The sequence below is a fragment of the Aspergillus neoniger genome, assembly GCF_003184625.1.
Source record: "Aspergillus neoniger CBS 115656 unplaced genomic scaffold BO87scaffold_30, whole genome shotgun sequence".
Lineage (NCBI taxonomy): Eukaryota > Fungi > Ascomycota > Eurotiomycetes > Eurotiales > Aspergillaceae > Aspergillus > Aspergillus neoniger.
In genome coordinates, this window is record NW_020291158.1 from 318,306 (window position 1) to 335,723 (window position 17,418).

General features: G+C 52.9%; 8 protein-coding genes across 8 annotated transcripts; 3 read left to right on the forward strand and 5 right to left on the reverse strand.

The window, feature by feature from the left end:
• The first annotated feature begins 196 nt into the window (after positions 1-196).
• Positions 197-680, forward strand: BO87DRAFT_137181 (uncharacterized protein). Its single transcript, XM_025618088.1, has one exon. It carries the CDS (start codon positions 246-248, stop codon positions 522-524), a length of 279 nt encoding a protein of 92 aa, XP_025476761.1. The 5' UTR covers positions 197-245; the 3' UTR covers positions 525-680.
• Positions 591-2,481, reverse strand: BO87DRAFT_379170 (aromatic ring-hydroxylating oxygenase subunit alpha). The gene is made up of 2 exons (XM_025623968.1): positions 1,543-2,481; positions 591-1,481 (listed from the first exon to the last, which is right to left on the reverse strand). The coding sequence occupies exons 1-2, from the start codon at positions 2,361-2,363 to the stop codon at positions 1,034-1,036; spliced, it is 1,269 nt and encodes a 422-aa protein (XP_025476762.1). The 5' UTR covers positions 2,364-2,481; the 3' UTR covers positions 591-1,033.
• An 875-nt stretch (positions 2,482-3,356) lies between these two features.
• On the forward strand, positions 3,357-5,018 carry BO87DRAFT_418347 (NAD(P)/FAD-dependent oxidoreductase). Its single transcript, XM_025626881.1, has 2 exons — positions 3,357-4,485; positions 4,542-5,018. Exons 1-2 carry the CDS (start codon positions 3,383-3,385, stop codon positions 4,801-4,803), a joined length of 1,365 nt encoding a protein of 454 aa, XP_025476763.1. The 5' UTR covers positions 3,357-3,382; the 3' UTR covers positions 4,804-5,018.
• BO87DRAFT_418348 (GNAT family N-acetyltransferase) lies at positions 4,871-5,935 on the reverse strand. Its single transcript, XM_025626882.1, has 2 exons — positions 5,324-5,935; positions 4,871-5,257 (listed from the first exon to the last, which is right to left on the reverse strand). Exons 1-2 carry the CDS (start codon positions 5,706-5,708, stop codon positions 5,025-5,027), a joined length of 618 nt encoding a protein of 205 aa, XP_025476764.1. The 5' UTR covers positions 5,709-5,935; the 3' UTR covers positions 4,871-5,024.
• Positions 5,936-6,051: 116 nt separating this feature from the next.
• BO87DRAFT_137197 (uncharacterized protein) lies at positions 6,052-7,751 on the forward strand. The gene has a single exon (XM_025618089.1). The coding sequence runs from the start codon at positions 6,395-6,397 to the stop codon at positions 7,724-7,726; it is 1,332 nt and encodes a 443-aa protein (XP_025476765.1). The 5' UTR covers positions 6,052-6,394; the 3' UTR covers positions 7,727-7,751.
• Positions 7,752-8,396: 645 nt separating this feature from the next.
• Positions 8,397-10,758, reverse strand: BO87DRAFT_379174 (MFS phospholipid transporter). The gene is made up of 6 exons (XM_025623969.1): positions 10,121-10,758; positions 9,452-10,050; positions 9,374-9,392; positions 9,004-9,314; positions 8,676-8,946; positions 8,397-8,617 (listed from the first exon to the last, which is right to left on the reverse strand). The coding sequence occupies exons 1-6, from the start codon at positions 10,286-10,288 to the stop codon at positions 8,510-8,512; spliced, it is 1,476 nt and encodes a 491-aa protein (XP_025476766.1). The 5' UTR covers positions 10,289-10,758; the 3' UTR covers positions 8,397-8,509.
• On the reverse strand, positions 10,436-11,472 carry BO87DRAFT_399718 (uncharacterized protein; the record flags this gene model as incomplete). The annotated part of the gene is made up of 5 exons (XM_025625455.1): positions 10,436-10,495; position 10,714; positions 10,870-10,872; positions 10,957-11,272; positions 11,424-11,472. The coding sequence occupies 5 exons, from the start codon at positions 11,470-11,472 to the stop codon at positions 10,436-10,438; spliced, it is 429 nt and encodes a 142-aa protein (XP_025476767.1).
• A 138-nt stretch (positions 11,473-11,610) lies between these two features.
• Positions 11,611-13,539, reverse strand: BO87DRAFT_379175 (cytochrome P450). The gene is made up of 3 exons (XM_025623970.1): positions 13,288-13,539; positions 12,782-13,219; positions 11,611-12,725 (listed from the first exon to the last, which is right to left on the reverse strand). Exons 1-3 carry the CDS (start codon positions 13,461-13,463, stop codon positions 11,813-11,815), a joined length of 1,527 nt encoding a protein of 508 aa, XP_025476768.1. The 5' UTR covers positions 13,464-13,539; the 3' UTR covers positions 11,611-11,812.
• Between the last annotated feature and the right edge of the window lie 3,879 nt (positions 13,540-17,418).

Below are 17,418 nucleotides of genomic sequence, written 5' to 3' on the forward strand. Positions count from 1 at the left end.
GGGTTGGCAGTGGAACCTGGGAACTTGTCACTGCTTGGTACATACTAGTAGTTGGGGGGAACTCACGGTTATCTGCTATCTACTACTACAGTACTACTAGTAGTATTTAGTGGTACCAGATTACTATCGGCTATTCCTGGATGGATGGAGGGACCAACAGCGCCAAAAGGTGGATCTGCCGCTCTCCCCGGAGGGTCCCAGCCAGACAACGTTGACAGTCAACGTATCTCCCGGTGTGTGTGTCGATGGGAGAGATAAGCCGAGTCTGGTCTTACTATTCACGTATGGCAGGGCTATTCATAGTACTAGTAGCAGCCCCGAACTCATGGCCACCCTCGCATAATTTCACCCAATACACTCCCTCTCCAGGGCCAGTGGTCAGCTGGGCCCCCGTCAGTCCTTTGGGATTCCCTGGGAATCCCCGCCATGACCCGTCACCCTGTCCAAGTTTTGGTGCGTCTGGCTACTTGCAGGGGATTGAAGGTTTGAACATTCCAGACCGGGCGTGGGAAGCAAAAATATAAAAGGACTGGGGCTTGGACAATCTGACTAACATCATCAAAAAACTTTAACTTTTCTTTGTCCCAGTACTTGGTTGTATCCTGAAATGGTCTTGGAGAAAGAAAGAAAAGTCCGGTGATTTTCCCACCGGTCAGGTGAGCGCACGTGGTCTAGTCTAGTTCCCTTTTCTCTTCTGGCTGCTTTTCCCGTCTTGGCCATCCTGCTCCTCTCTTCCACTATCTATCTCCCCCCTTCTATTCCATCCCGCTCTTCGCCTTCTTGATAACCCCGTTTTACTTATCTAGTCGCAATACGCGACAGAAATAAATGCACCATGATTCACTTGAACGTCATTAAAGATGGGAAGCATGTTATAATAAGAAACTATTCTAATTCGGTACAATATCTCAAATCCAAACAAAGATCGCTAACCTGATTTGCCGAAAACAATGTGTCAAACTCGTCAAGATGAATCATAGCACAACTCTCTCTTCTGTCCCAATTGCCGATCCCCTTCATAAACATTTTCCCCTCACCAGGCGACCGCCGCCGGTGGCTGCGCTCCGATATTCGAGCAGCATTCCTTACCCGCCCCACACCCCAGGTTGGCGCAGAACTGCATGTCCTGCGCACTCGTCGCCGCCTCCTTGGGCACCCGCTGACGGGCGGGCCAGTACTCCTGTCCCTCCTTCTCCTCGCGCTGGAAGTGCTCCGTCACCACGTCGCGCACCACCTTCTGGAAATACAAGGGGCCCTTCTCCATCTTCGGGTGCAGCTCGCCGTTCACAAACACTCCGGCATTCAGGTTCTTCTGGGTCAGATCGCAGAGGTACTTGTCCTCGGACATGATGCGCTTGTACATGGTGTTGATCAGCTCAAAGTCCTCGTCGCTCGAGTTCTTGTTGCGGTACACCTCGTACTTCATCACCGACCGGGTGGGGGAGATCGGGACGAAGCGCTGCATGAAGAAAAAGTGTGGCCTGCAGATAAAGCGTTAGGGATGGGAACTGGTAGGGGCTAATTAGACAGAGGCACACTTACGAGACGGTCATGGAGGCATTGGGGAAGTAGTATGTGCTAGCGATGCGGAGCCCGGCCGCGATCTGGTCGGGCTTGGAGTGGGCGTCGTGGATGATGCCGCCATCCTTGGTGTCGACCGAGTAGGTGGCCAAGTCGGCCAGGGCGGGGATGTCGGGGTGCGTAGTCGCGCAGTGGTAGCATTCGTTGTAGTTGTCGGCCAGGATCTTCCAGTTGTAGTCGCCGTCCTGCTCCCAGGTGTGGTCAAAGGTGTAGTCCTCCCACTTGACATCGGCAAAGCGGGACTGCAGATCGATGCCCTTGAAGTCATCGTCCCACGAGATCTCGGGCTGCTCACCGGCATCCAGGTTGACCCAGATGAAGCCGTTGGCGTCGAGGTGCACGTGGATGGGGAGGAGGCTGTTCTTGCTCTTGTCGAAGCCGTCGAGGTCCTGGTAGCCGGGGGCCTTGGCCAGCTTGCCATTGAGGCCGTAGGACCAGCCATGGTACTTGCAGGCGAAGATGCGGGCGGAACCCTTCTCCTCGGTCACCAGAGGGAAGGCGCGGTGGCGGCAGACGTTGTGGAAGGCGTTGATGTTGCCCTCCTTGTCGCGCACCAGGACAAAGTTGAAGCCGGACACCTCGTACTGCAGCCAGTCTCCAGTGTTGGGGAGACGCAGCTTGTGAGTGGTCAGCAGCCATTTGCGGGAGAAGATGGCGCGTCGCTCCAGCTCGAACATCTCCTGCGAGGTGTACCACGAAGCCGGCAGGGCTCGCACGGCCTCATTGGTAGGGGCAGTGGGGGTCTCGCGGAGACCCAGGTAGTTCCACAATGCGGAGGCCATGATATAGACCAGATGTGAATTATAGAATGTTGGTTTTTTGAAAGTTTTTGTGAGAGTCTGGAAAGAGGCTCTTGAGTGGAGATGGATCTGGGTCGTTGTTTTTGTTCTACCAGACTTGAAGACGAGATGAGATACTGTCTTTATAGCCAGTTGGATATCTGGTTTATCTCTATTATCTTGCTTCATTCCAGCCCATCCTCTTCTTCCCTGACCTGACAGCGGCTCCATAGCCGTCCACCGGCTCCAAAGCGATCAGGAGGTCGGGGACGGAGCCTGGATTCTCTGGCACCGGAACGCCTCGTGGCGGCGATGGCAGCCGTGGTTCCTCGTCTGGTCAATGCATGGGATTAGCATCCAGCCCTATCCCAGCTCACGACGCTATCATGGTGCTGATACAGAGGCATGTTCTCTGGAGATAGACACGGCCGGCAGAAGGGACCTTTGGCCGATCCGCCGGCTGGCAATCAGATACGGAGCGATAAGAGAGCTTTGACCCGGACAGGTGAAACTCATCCTCCGTGATGGAGGGCACAAACAGAGAGCCCCCCCTTACATGCATAGCCCAATTGGGAAGTCAAGCCCCAGATCTTCCCTACAGCAAGATTATTATTAGCCCACCTTAATCTTGTCGACTGAAGGTTTCCGGTCTAGGGAAAGCTTGAGCTGTCAAGCCGGCCGAGGAGCTGCCAGTTCACCAGTGCAGTTTGTCCACTTGGACTGCATGATCAGTTCTCCACTACGGAACCGGTCCACGGTTAGTCTCTCCATTGCCATTCATCGCTTCAAGCTATTCCCCCCCCCCCCCCCATCCACGGATTTCTTCACCCAAACGAGAAGGAATCCAACTGCTGCAGGCGCAAGCCAAGACGGACTCGGTTCGGTTCCCGGTTCCCAGCCGGGGCAAAACAACCGACCAATGCCTGTTCTCAAACACATTAAGAATCTGGGGTCTGACCTGGGGGGAGGTAGTCCCATGACACTACATTCTGATTCCTGGATATTCTCTTGTTAGTATAGTCATGGACAAGACACAGTCCATTGTGATCGTGGGAGCTGGCGTCTTTGGCCTCTCCACAGCCCTGTACCTGGCCGAAGATGGCTTCTCCTCCATCACGGTGATGGATCGGTCCATGCCGCCCGTCCCCGATGGATCGAGCAATGACATCTCGCGCGTTATTCGCTTCGACTATGGCGATCCCGTCTATGCGAAGATGGGCCGTGATGCCTACGAGCTTTGGAATACCAGTCCTGACTATGCGGACTCCTTCCATCGCACCCCCTGTGTCTGGACGGCGCAGCAGTCAGGGCCTGCCGACCTCGTCTCGGCGGGCGGATCAGACTTCATTCGCAAGACCAAGAAGATCCTCACGGATATGGGTTGCGAATGGCACAACCTTGACAATGTGACCGCCTTGAAAGATCGTTTCCCCACGGTGTCGGGCACTCCCATCGGAGCAGGCTTCGAGGGATTCTACAACAACGCCGCGGGCTGGGCCGATGCGGGCCTCGCCATTACCGGCCTGCGCGATCGCTGCATCCGCGCGGGCGTCTCCTTTGTCACCGGTCGCCATGGACATGTAACGAGCTTGGAGAAAGGGTCGGATGGCGGAGTGACCGCCGTGCGAACCATCGATGGCGGGCGCATCACCGCCGATCAGTTCATTCTGGCGACGGGAGCATGGACGGCCAGTCTGGTGCCCTCATGGAACACCATGGTGGCCACCGCGCAGATCGTCGGGTTCGTGCGGCTTACCCCGGAGGAGGTGAAGCGTCTGAAGGATCTCCCCATCATCTTCAATCTGTCTACGGGATTCTTCAGCTTCCCCCCTCATGAGCAGACCGGATACTTGAAGGTGGCTTGTCACAGTTTCGGCTACACCTTGTCCTCGTCCAACGTTTCCTCACCACCCAGCGAGGCCATCTCACAGCGTGCTAACTTCATTCCGGAGGAAGGCCGTCAACGACTGCTGGCTGGACTGGGTGAGATTCTACCCGAGTTGGTGTCGCGAGGTTTTGAGAAGACGTGTCTCTGCTGGTACAACGAGACCCCGACGGGCGATTTCATCTTTGACCGCCATCCCGAACACCAAAACGTGTTTGTTGCGACCGGCGGTACTGGACAGTGAGTATTCCCCACACAAGCTATGGGCGTCAAGTATGATACTAACGAGGGACTAGTGCATACAAATTCCTTCCGGTGATCGGCGAATACATTGCCAAGGCCTTCCTGGGCCAACTGCCCGCCGACCTGGCGGAACGGTGGAAGTTCCACACCGACTACCGCTCGCGGGCGCAAGATGACCTGTTCACGGGCGCCAGTGCTCGCGGTGGCGGTGATGGCAGTCGGGGTGGTCCTGGACGTCGGGAGTTTACGGCGCAGGAGCGAGACAGTCTCTTGACCTTGACGAATGCGCTGGTCCGGAGACCTGCCAAGATATAGATGAGGATGGTCAGTGGTTATTTACATAGAGCTCGTTGTGGACACTTTAGGTTCTTGTTATTAGCGTGGTTGAAGTACTTGATCTATTGTATCGATTGGGTAGGGGTTTGGCCACCAGTTTCGTTGGCGGGCCTTGGTTCTATACTATAAATATATCCTTCTTCCGTGTTCAAACCAGAAATGTATATACTCCTCTACCACGTCCTCTGCACTATATGACCTCAAGCATCCTTCTTCAGTGGGCCCCGCACCATAGGCGCCAAAGCACCCGTATCCCCAAAGACATGGCTACGATCCTCGAAGCCAAACCGCTCATAGACGGGCTTGCCCGCCTTACTGGCATCAATATAAACCGGCACGCCTGCCTGGTCCGCAGCGCGACAGCCCCATTCCAGAAGCAGACGAGCGGCACCCATCCGTCGGTAATCGGTGTGAGTCGCCAGCATATCGAGATCTACCACGGTTCATTAGCCACACCAACCCTTTCTCCAAAGCTATGTAGATGAGAACATGAACATACAATAATTCGGTCTCCCCCCACCCACCAACGCAGCCCGGAAGGACTCCAGCTGCTTGACAAAAGCATCATTATGCACCGGATTCATGTCCGGATGCCAGGCCGGCCAGCGAGCACCACGCTCTTCCGCCGTCTGCAGAGACCATTTGGCGTAGGCGACGATGCGGTTATGCTGGGAGGTGTCGACGACCTTGAGGAATTTCTCTGCGGGTTTGTGTCGCATGTCGTGCTCGTTGGCTTCGTGCCACCATTGTCGGACGCCCGGGGTGTCGGGCCAGATGATCAGCATGGATTCGGTGGTGAAGGCATTGTACCAGAGGTCGGTGAGGGCCGGGAGGTCCTCGAGAGTGGCGGGTTCGAGGCGGAGGGGGGAGGTGGTAGATGCCATGACTATATCTGTATGAAGAAGAGCTGCTGGTTTATTTGGTATTGAAGGGAAAGAGGAATATTATCCCTGTCGGAATAGCTTCAGGCTGGCGGGGAGAGAGATGGAATGGATGGATGGATGACTGACTCGCCCAGTGCACGGATCACCCACCGCCCGGGTTGGTGGGAGGGAAAAAGGGATCGATCGGCGGGGGATCCACTGCCCCAACTGTTCCTCTCCGTCTCTCCTTTCTTCATCTTTCTGACGAATTCCTTCCGTGGCCCCGGATCGACATTATGCTCTGAATCTGTTTTTCATTATTCATGTTATAGAATTTCATTTTGAGTTCCTTGCCATGGAGGTTCCCTGGCTGTGGTCATGGCCCGGCCCGCCGTCCAAGGTTAATCCAGAGGGTCTTGACTAAGTTCGTTGAGGCGTGAATTCTCCAGTCCTGCAATTAAATTCACTTAGATAGGACCACTGCAGACAGATATTGAATGTGAGGGTGGCCAATCCTCACAGCTGTCTTATTTCTTTAACTCAAACCCATCGGCCCATGTTTCGTTGTTTTGACTCCTCAAGATGGTCCAGTAAGTAGCTATTATCCCACAGCCTACGGATAGACGTCTTGCAGATTGGTTCCCCGAAAAAGCCAAAGCCATCTCACCCAACACTCGGTCCATCCACTCGACTAACTTCCCCCAAAAATGCCCATCACGTCTTTCCCCGTTGAGTTGGTGAGCAAAATCTGCACACACCGGGGAATGGCCGCCTTATACGCGCTTCGACTGACCTGTCGGTCGCTCTTCATTACAACGGCAGATGCCTTTCGACGTCGCGCTTTCCGCAGAATTAGTGTCCTGCTCACCACCGACGGAATACAACGGCTCTCAGAGCTTTCCATGCAGGAGGGCATCCGCGAACATGTACAAATCCTAATGGTTGTCCCGGAGCTGCTTAATGGTCACTATAACGCCACCTACTCGGATTTTCGGCGGTGGGATTGTATCCAAGGGGCTTTGGGAAGATCCCGGAAGGAGCAGGACTCTGAACAAGTCGATGGTAAGGCATACAATGCCGTCTACAAGGCTGCCATGGCGGACCATCGACACGCGCTGACCTCGGTGACTTCCATCATCCTTCTCCAAGAATGTATCAGGCGGTTTGTCAACTTATCTTCCGTCAGTTTAGAATATTGCCCTGCCAAAGCGACTGGTGACATCATCTGTCTAGGCTGGCGTAGACTCAGAGCACAGTTGGGTTTTCATCCCGACTTCAAGAGGGAGCGCTTCTCGCACAAACGGGTCGCCAGGGAGCATGATCTGGCTTTCACTCTCCTTGCAAAGGCTCTGATCGCCAGTGGCCGAAAGGTGAAGAGGCTGTCGACCTGTGGCACACACTGCTATGGGGTGGGACTTGGCAGGTTGTATTTGACCCCCGAAGAATGGGCATCTTTTCTTTCCTGCTTACAGGGATTGTCGCGCTTACACCTCTGTCATGAGAGCTCAGCCATTTCTTCCCACCGACAACGTCAGTGTGATTTCTTGGCGGCGGTTGCCCCAAGTCGCGAGATACTACGCTACCAAATCGGACCCTACAATTCATCAATCTACCGGGAACCTCGCCGTGTTCATGGGCTTTTTCAAGGACTACCGTTTCAGCGCCTGCGAGTTGTGCGTCTGCGGCTCATCGAACTCCCAATAGACAGTCTAAAACAATTCCTTCGTGCAGTATCATCCACTTTGCAAATTCTAACTCTGAGAGCGATCAGCCTGGCTGAGGCTGATGATCCGTCCGGTCCTCTGCCTCAAGACATGGAGGAGACCAAGCGCCATTGGTGGCGTCTTTTGGAGTTCATCCGCGACGAGCTTAACCTGCAATACCTTGCATTACGAAAGGTGATGTTTAGGAAAAATCCGCTGAAAATCGTAGATATGTCCCTCACTTGGGGCAGATACGAAAACAATGTGGGTGTCTTCCACCATAGACGAACTGGTCTTTCGTTCCAAGACTGGATGAACCAGCTACGTCTGAAGTAGTTGCCAGGATTTTGGTCAGAATAGCATCTTTTAGTGATTCTTTTTATTGAATATGAGTGTTATTTGATCAGTATTGCTTCACTTACTCAACCACCGCCATGTATCTACTGTACATTCCGCTAAGAAACAGGAGTAGATAATCGGTATGTAGCTTGATTGAGCTTATCTTGCGAATCCGCCGACTGTCAACTTAAAAAAAAAAAAAAATATAGATACGGTGAGGAGACTATCTGATCTTTCACATGCAATCCGTCGTAGCATACCTTATCCTAGAGTTGATAGAATGAAGAGTCGACGTCGAAAGTTATCGTATCTCCGGCTGCCGGATTTCCGGAGATCCAACGGACGGCCGAAGTCTATCTTCCAGCAGGATGGTTGGCGTGGAATCCTGGGCTGCAACAGCAGGGTCACTTGGGAGGTTGTTATCTAGGGTTATCTATTTGACGCAGAGATAATGGGCCGGATTTGTGGGTCGAGGGTCGGGGGTCTGGTGTCCGGTATGCACGATAACATAGCAACTTACCGGTTCTGGTCACTTTTATCTTCTGACATGTGACTTTGGGCAGCAGATTCTATTTCAGCTTACTGATATGTAGTTTCCATGTTATGCATTTATCTACTCAATGCAGTGGGTTGTACGTTCATTGCGATAGGGTACAGATTATATCTCCGTAAAGGGGCATTAAATTATGTACCGTAACTAGTATGCTCATGATCAAGAATACACTTTTCTCTGAATGAAAAATAGGATACATGGCTCGTTCAACTCATCGAATGCATTCTTTACTGCGTCCTCTGCCTCTCGCCCCCTCCCGTGCCCATGCTGGATGTGTCGTACCCGTGGGACTCGAGATAAGCGCGGAAGCGAGCATCCTCGTGCGTGATGGTATCCTATCATTCGTTAGTCACTGACACACAGTCAATCAGAACATGTTGACAGGTCACGTACCTGGCCAATATGAGGCAAGCAAAAGAACGCCAAAAACGCACTAAAGATACACAGGGCACTGGACACGTAGAACGGATCCTGGCCCTGGCGGATCTTGTTCGGGGCGTTCTTGACAATCACGGGGAATACGTAGGTGCCCACGAATGCGCCAATTTTGCCCATGGCGGCTGCGGTGCCGTAGTATTGACCGCGGATGGGTGTCGCGCAGGTCTTGGCGGCACAGAGACCGATGTTATCGCCGGGGCCGACTTCGCCCATGGCGAGGAAGATACTGTCATCCGAGTGGTTAGTGCGAAGTGGGACGAAAGGGGATCGAAAATGAACTCACCCGTAGACAACGACAAAGGCGGCCACGTAGTGAGGGGTATCCAGGTAGGGGTAGCATCCGGTCATGATCAGACCGATGGCTCCTTGGACGAACACTCCGAATGCTAGTGTGTTGCGCGGACCGTACCAATCGCTCAGGAATGCGCCCAGAGCAGACCCGGGTAGGTAGAAGACGTTGATGAGGGTGTTCCAGCCGAGAGTCTGCCACATGGGTGCGCTATCGCCAATGATATCGGCCAACCAAGCGGACGAGTAGATACTAAAAGAGTAGGTGGAGAAGTCGTAGATGAACCAGATCAAGGATACGACACACTTGACAAGTTAGCGCATTCGAAACGTTAAGGTTTGCTTAAAGTTCCTGGCAGGCTTACCCAACGCTTCCAGTAGAATCTGTTGATATCGGGTTAGTTGTATCCTGATCCCATCGGGGGGAGGGGGCTGAGGCTTACTTGACAATCAGCCAGACGGGAAACTTGTTCATCTTCTCACGGGTGTACTCGGCGGGTTCCTTCAGCTTCATCCGCAGGTAGATCAGACTGAGCGGAGGAATGACACCAAGACCCAGGCAGATACGCCAGGCAGCGCGAAGATGATTCTCTCCAGTGGCGAGTACGACAATCATGGGCACAAGCGACGAAGCGACAGAGGCCAAATCCAGCTGGAAGTTAGTGAAGAGAATGAACCAGCGATGCCGGGTGCCCTCGGCCAGCTCTCCACTGCTCTCGGCGGCGGCGACGGAACCAGCGGGGTATTCACCTCCGACACCCAGTCCCAAGAAGAAGCGATAGACAGTCAAGGCCGTGAACATGCCGGGGAGGCTGCCATTATGACCATAGGCACCGGCACAGAGAGCACCAAAAACGAACAGGATGACAGTGGAGACCATGAGGGTGTTGGATCGAGACCAGTGATCGGAGAGGTAGCCAAAAAAGAGCATGCCAACAACAGTTCCAGCGAAAGCGATAGACGAGACATTCTGACTGTAGGTGGAGCCATCGTAGATCTTGGGATAAATTTTGTCGAGCATGGTGTTGACGGTACCGATGACCTGACGGCCATAACCTATGTCAGTGCGATTGAACCTCAAGGGACATATTAGAAGAGAAGAGGTCACTGACATATTGCAAGTATCCATCCGACCACAAACCAGCACCACAGGCAAAGGTAGGCCAACTGCGCTCCCAGAAGGATTTGTCGGTGTCGGCCAAGGGATCCTCATCGACGTGAGGGTCACCGTGCGGCGACACCACCAGCTCCTTGGTCTTCTCGTCACTGCGGTCCATCATGGTGTAGACTTAGATTGCAGTCTCGAAAACTGACAGATAGACAGATCTAACTGGGAGAAGTGGAGGATGTAAAAAAGAAGATAAAGCAAGGGGGAAGCAGCAGGAGGGGCAACGTTAGCCAGCCAGAGCACGAGACCACGGGATACCCTACCAACAGCGGCAACAATCAACAGCAGGAAGACGCTCGACCGGTGGGTGGGGGAGAGGCTAGGCTTTATAGAGTCGGTGACCTGCAGCAGCCGGCAAAGCTTGTCCGAGGAAATTGCTCCAGCATCGCGGCAGGGAACTGGGCTGAAGGAAGAGAGTGAAATGCAAAGCCGATCTCAGTGGTGGGGAGAGGAGAGGATAGTGTCAAGGTTGAGGTAGTACGGCGTGCGCACGAGGGAATGGGCCAGGTTCCTCGTATCTCACTGGTCCATAGGGACACTTTGACAGACATTTTCAGCCTATCTCCGGTAGCGTAAACCATGAGGAGGATATTGACTACACAGTAAGCAGAGAGAGAGATAGATAGGCGACCCACCGGCAGACGACGATAGGAACTCGTGATTCGGTGTCCCCGAGCCACTTTGTCTACTTACTACCTAAGGACTACCTAGTCCTAGATAGGATTACTACTACTGGGTAGGTACCAAGCTTCTCTGCTTAAAAGCTTGAAGTGGGGACACCATGGATCCAGCCCGACTGACACCGTCGCTCCACGTGCAGGGCTCACTGGGTGTCGCCGGTTGGCCCCCCAAGTACGGAGTAAGGGGGGGGGAAATCCGAAGGGAGGAATATACGCAGCTCGGAGGGACGCTCGTTGCAGGGCAATCGGGCGCGTGCAGAGCAACGAGCCAATCTCCCGTCTGGTCGCACTCTCATTCGATGGTACAGGGGGTGGTGGCGCGATAGAGCCATCGCTGCTGATTCGCGATAAGCGGTCGCAGTGCAGACAGTTGGGATACTGTAACTTCGAAGTTTTCTGCCATTTCCCCTTACACCCTATGCCAGATATCAGAAGAGGATATTGAACCAACAGCATTATATTTCATTGACCGAGACTTCACTGATTCTCTTTGTCAAGGAATAAGGGGCAGGGATAGAACTGCCAGTCTGTCAGGCACGTGGGCTCAAATGGGGGCTTCTAATCAACTTCTAATCAGGACGGCGCTTGGGCCCACGTGCCGCCCTTTCTGGCGCATCCTGCAGCTGGCGCAGCTGCTGCTAGGATGAATCGATGCATGGTTGCTTCAAGTTTGAGGATCAGTAGTACTACCAAAGATGGCTCAATGTAGGTAGTATTCTTGGTCAGACCGGACTCGATCAGAATCAATGAAATGGGTCGATGCACCCCAATTCGGGGCATGACTCGGGGTTACACAGGCCACGTGCTCAATCACCTTTCTTTTATTTTCGACTGCAGCAGCGACCGGAACTTTTTCTCTTGGAAAAGAACAAATAAGGTATAACCAGCCACGTGGTTCATGGCAGATCCTTATGGGCAGTTATTCATCCCATTCTACATCATACAAGCTACTACTCCTATCCCACCATCAAGTTAAACACTCCACTACCGGGCTGCACCGTACAGTCCCATTCCACTCCCGCGTATTCGCTACGGGGACGCACCGTCACTGGAAACTTATCCTTGAGTGGTCGCATGTTCGACGCGACCGCCATCGAGTTCAACCGCGGCGTGCGCCACTGCCCATCCACCGGCGCTATATCATATCGGAGCACTAACAGAGCGGCTAATCCGAGAATCTCCGAGCTGGCAAAGTGTCGTCCGGGACAAATGACGGGGGACACTCCAAATGTCATAAAGCCTGCCGTGCGCCGCGGGTTCTTCTCCTCCGACCGGATGTACCGCCGCGCATCGAACTCCCGCGCCGTCTCTCCCCATGCCTCGGGCATGCGACCCAACGTCTTGGCCGGCATGTTGATCATGCTGCCCGCTTTGAGGAAATATTGATCCGCCAGCATCACGTCCTCCATGACAAATCGGGTCGGGGCGGATGCAGACTGCACGCGTAGGATTTCCTGGAAGCTCGAGACCACGAGCGGGCAGTTGTCGCGTAGAGCCGAGATATCGACGATGTGTCGCTGGTCGGCGTCGACGCGGAGCGCATTCGTGCGAATCTCCTCCCGGATTTCCTCCAGCAGGTCGGGTCGGGAATACAGCTCATACAGCACCCAGAAGGCAGCGGGGACCGTGTTAGAGAGAAGCCCGATGCCCATGCCCACCTCCTCCCGCGCAATATCCCCGACGGGCATCCCAGCCTCTCTCATCGTCTTCCAACGTACCTGGGTCAAGTCCGATCCGTCCTCATGGCCCCCTTGCTCGTAGTAACGCACCATGGCGGCCACGACCGCCTCGCGCCCCCGCCACGCAGTGCGCGCAGTGAGCCAGGGGAGGAAGTTGGCCATCAATGGACTGAGGTGCGACTCAAAGGACCTTGTAGACTCAGTCCCATAATTCACTTAACTCCGCGTAGAATACTAGTCACTCACCAGAAAGATTTCTCGATGTTCGCATCCTTGTAGGGGTTCAGTGGTCCATACGAGGCATTCGTACTGGCGACCGTGATGGCATGGCGACACCAGCCGTAGAGGTCGATGGTGGTGGCGCTGGCCAGCTCATCCACCAAGGGTCGTAGCAGGCGCGTCATGCGCTCGTTCATCCGATCCAAGGGCGCGCCTATCAGAGTGGGCTGCATGGCATGGATGATGGTTTGCGTCAATCCCTGGCCGCCCGATTGCTTTTCGCGAATCAGCTCCAGCGTCGGGCCACGAATGCCGACCATACGCTCAGCCGTCATGCTGATGAACGGGTCAAAGCTCAGGGACTTTTTGTTCCGTTGGATGGACAGCAGGATGCTAGGCGAGGTCACCAGGTAGCTCTTGGTGAAGACCATATTGAGGCCGAAAATGGGTAAGGCGTGTTTCTCGCTACGGCGCGTTAGAAGGTCCGTCGTCTGGCTCCCAATTACACAGCTTGTAGGGACTCGAAAACTCACGTCAGCATGGTAAAGTATGATAGGCCATACCACAAGAAACACAGCAGATGGCCGACCACGGGAATACTGCTGCGCACCAATGGTGGTTCGCGCGGGTCGGGCTTCTCGCGACGGCTGAAGGCGTATCCGAAGACGGCCAGGAGGCCGAGCACCGCCAACGTGTAGAAGTCCAGCATGACTGGAAGGGGCGCGAAGGTACGCCACCCAGAGTAGTGAGAGAGAATGGGGATTGGGGAAGGGGATGGAGAATTGCAGGCCGGAGTTGGTGTTTTCGCGGGGAAGAAAGAGAGTTTATGGAGTCAGCCCCAAATCACGCGACCGCCATTATTCTCCTGAAAGCCTAATAAGTAATAATAAGTAACATCGCAACGCCAGTTGGCTGCTTCGGCTATCCTAAGCTTCCCGAGGTGGGGGGAAGGGCCGGATCTTTCTTTAAGCTTCCGGCTTATCGGTCACCAAAAGGACACATCAACATGATGTGTGGATAGATTTGTTGGGGTGGTTATCCCAGCAATCATGTTGTTTGTTCTGGTACTGGTGTGTGGGATTTTCTCGTACCAGTGGGGAGCGACCGAGGATTCCTCATTATTGAGTGCTTGTACTGCTACAGTAATAAGTAGGGACACAATCGCTTGACAGCCTGGATAAAGAAGGTTTACACAAGGCGAATGATTTTATCGAACTGCTTAGCCATAGCCAGTATGAAAACTCTTAGTAACTGCATGACACTGGCCATGAATGTGTATAAACACCCCATCTGCAATTTTGATTGGTTATCAACGAATATCATAAGTAGGGCCATTTCTTATGTACACAGATACTTACTAGGTATGCAGTGTTGTGCAATCGGGAGCCTTTGAGGCTGTCTTCACCGCCAATAAAATCATCTCATACCGGGTTGATGTGGGTCCCAGCAGAGCATCATTTAGTACTTATGTTCGATGAGATCTCTCCGATGGACACCAATTGATTGACGGAGATTCGCAGAATTGTCCCGGATTGTAAATGGATGCATGTGGGAGCATATGTTGCCGGGGGCTTTTACCAGTTCGTTCATACATTGCATATTGAGGTAATTATTTTGACCCTGGGCGTCCGAATGCACCAGATAAGAACTGCCGGATGCAAATATATATATTACTATCCGAATACTATTAAGAGTACCATCCAAGCGAAATTTGTGACTGAAGGAGCTCTTATACTCTATAGCAGAAGAATTGTTTCATGATACTCACTTTCGCGTTTCACTCTATGACTTCATGAATAGAGGCATCATGTACTAGTTCCAGAGCCGTCAACACAGCAATGTCTAGGCATATCGAATCGTGCCCACACCATCATTATCACAGAGGTTAGTGGACCCAAGTGACAGTTTACAGGCCATCCTTTTACTATTACTGACATATTGAGTGGCATACCATACATTGCTCGCGACGTGGTGTAGGCTCCAATTGTGGAGGTGTTGAAGATGAGTCTTCGCCTAGTATTCGTTTAGGTTAAGAATTTGGAACTTGGGCCGGTCGCATATGTTGGCGTTTGGAATCTGCCTCCCAATGAAGTGATTAGATGTTCAGGCTCATATTACTCGCAATAGTCCCATCAATGTAGTGATTGGATTTTTCTATATACTACTTTGTACTCATGATTCCGTCTCTTCAGTGAGGCCCTCAATGCCCGAAGAGCTCGTATTAAAGCTACAACTGAACGTATTAATTAGTGCAAGCCATAGAAAGCCTTTTATCATAACGAGGCCCAAAAATCTGCCGAATCGATCATGAAAGATCAGCTAGCTTTTGGCGCGTAAACGAGGCAGTCATTCTGGACGCCTTCTGTTGTTGACATAGGCAATTGGATTAACTGACCACTGATGATGAATATCACAGTCTAGCAGGCAACCTGGCGGTGCATATACCGATCGCTGCCAAAACACACCTAGGAGATGACATTGTGAGCGTTCCGGACCAAATGCAATCGACCGCGATTCGTGGTGCTCGTTGCTTTCGGGAGCGGGCTGGATTAGCACTCGGAGCGGGACTCAGCGGAAAGCTGGATAGATCACCTAGATCACCCGTGCTGATGTCAGGAGATGGAGGTGAGAATTGATCCTGATGAATGATCGATCACGTCTCGCCACTTTATCAATCACACAGCATGCTTTATACCGTCAGTTACGGGATTGACAACACAGATTGGCCCCGGTAATCATTTCGCTGTCAAGTTTCTCGGAGAGCCTAGAACTTTCCATACACTGGTAATTGGAAAAGACTCATAGAATCGACCTCTAGGTTTCATCCTCTTCAGCAGGATCTGGGGCTGTGTGAATGAGTGAGCATATCGCCAAGAGTGACTCGATGCCCCTGGTGAGACGGTTCATTCAACATCAGGATGACAGCAGCAGGAACCCGGTCTGGCCCCAATGATAAACAAGTTTATGCGATTGGATTTGACCCCTGCCGAGATTATCTCGCCCCAATTCTACCAGAGATATCCAAATCTTCGTTCTTCTGATCGATGGAATCTTCGAACCCCCAGCTGCGTGTAATCCGACCGTACATTCACGGAGAAATCCGACGCCGACAAGATGTCCCAGTGATGTAGTCAGTTTAGGCGACTGGATGGAAAAATCTGCGCATGCAAGCAGCAGCCAGGAATTGAATTTTTTATTCTCCCGCTGTGCACATGTGGCATTGGGTTTTCTTAGCCTGCAGGTACGGTGTGCGACGTACCACGTACTTGCGTAGTTATAGGATTGCCTGCTTATTCCCACCTGTTATTTTCAGCCTTCAGTTGCTTTGTTTTTGTCCCCCAACACCAATGTACCTGTTGCATATGCAGTACAACACAGCAGTCTTCGAGCCAAAAAAAATTCGTTAGAATGGTAGCTCGCAAGATCATGCTTTTTGGGGCCGATGCACGATGGCGGGATGGACGACAACCAACGAGTTGATCTATGGCAGATACTCCATGTCTGAACGGCAGCGGTGAATGTTAGCGTCTGATTCATGTCTTGCGACCAAGTGAAGCAGTCGACTGCTTCTGCCTACGTAATGGCGGCGGTTAGTGTTCTATATATAGTGCTCTACCGCGGGAAGACATATTGCTTCTGCTCACTTCAAAACCCCCCGGTGAGACAAACGATGGTGTTTGTTGATCTCAGGCCGTGAATAGTAACTGAGTTGCCGGAATTAACTCGCATGAACTACAGAGTCAGTCAACCTCGCTTCGGCGGCAATGTTATTAAAGGATTGTCATGAAAAAAGAAGAACACTACCCATCGTAGTAAGGGTTGTGAAGATCCTGGTGGGCTTTGATCGGGTCACTGCCCGTCCCGCGCTGAGATCTAGCATTTTCTCTTCAGCCAACAACATCACCGCGAGATCGCTGATCTTCAGGAAGGCCACCTCGTCGCGTACGCGTCCAAGATCGCCAACCAGACTGACTGACTCTCTTGTTGGGGTGTGCCTGGGAATGTGCGGCATGTCAGCATCATGCACTGGTTGAGGGGCACATCTGCGACCGTGGCTCATCAGTGGATTGTTGCGTAGCCACAGTTTTGTAACAAGCTTTCTGCGTGAAAGAATCGAAGAATCGCGAAGCATTTCTGAAGCCGGGATGGAACCTGGGCTGGAACCACAGAAACTCAATCGGGACATTGTCTGGTAAGGGCCAAGGACAGGAGGATGGTCTGGCACTCATTCTGCGACCCGGACTGTGTCAGTGTCTGAGTGGATTCAAAATGTGCCTGGTTGCCCCTCCTTCAACGACGACGGGGCAATCCCGAAGCAGACCGAAACACTCTGATAGGTTCCATGACGTCTGACGCTGTATGCGATTTATGAGGCGTTTCTTGGGCTGATAACGGCCAGACTGGCCGCCCAGTTAGAAACCCTAGATGAAGTGTTGTCCGATATCCCGACGGGGCCAGTGGCGATGCAGCCGAACCGGGGTCGGCAGGACAAGGCATGGCGCCGTGAAATGCCCACTGGCCAGGTGTGAGGCATGGGACAGGGTCCCTGCCCTCTAACTGCGAATTGTCCACTGAGATAACACAATAACAGGATCTGGCGACTCGCTGGAGGGTACGTGGGCCATAGAAGTGGGGATGGGATCCGGGACATGCCCACTCACAGT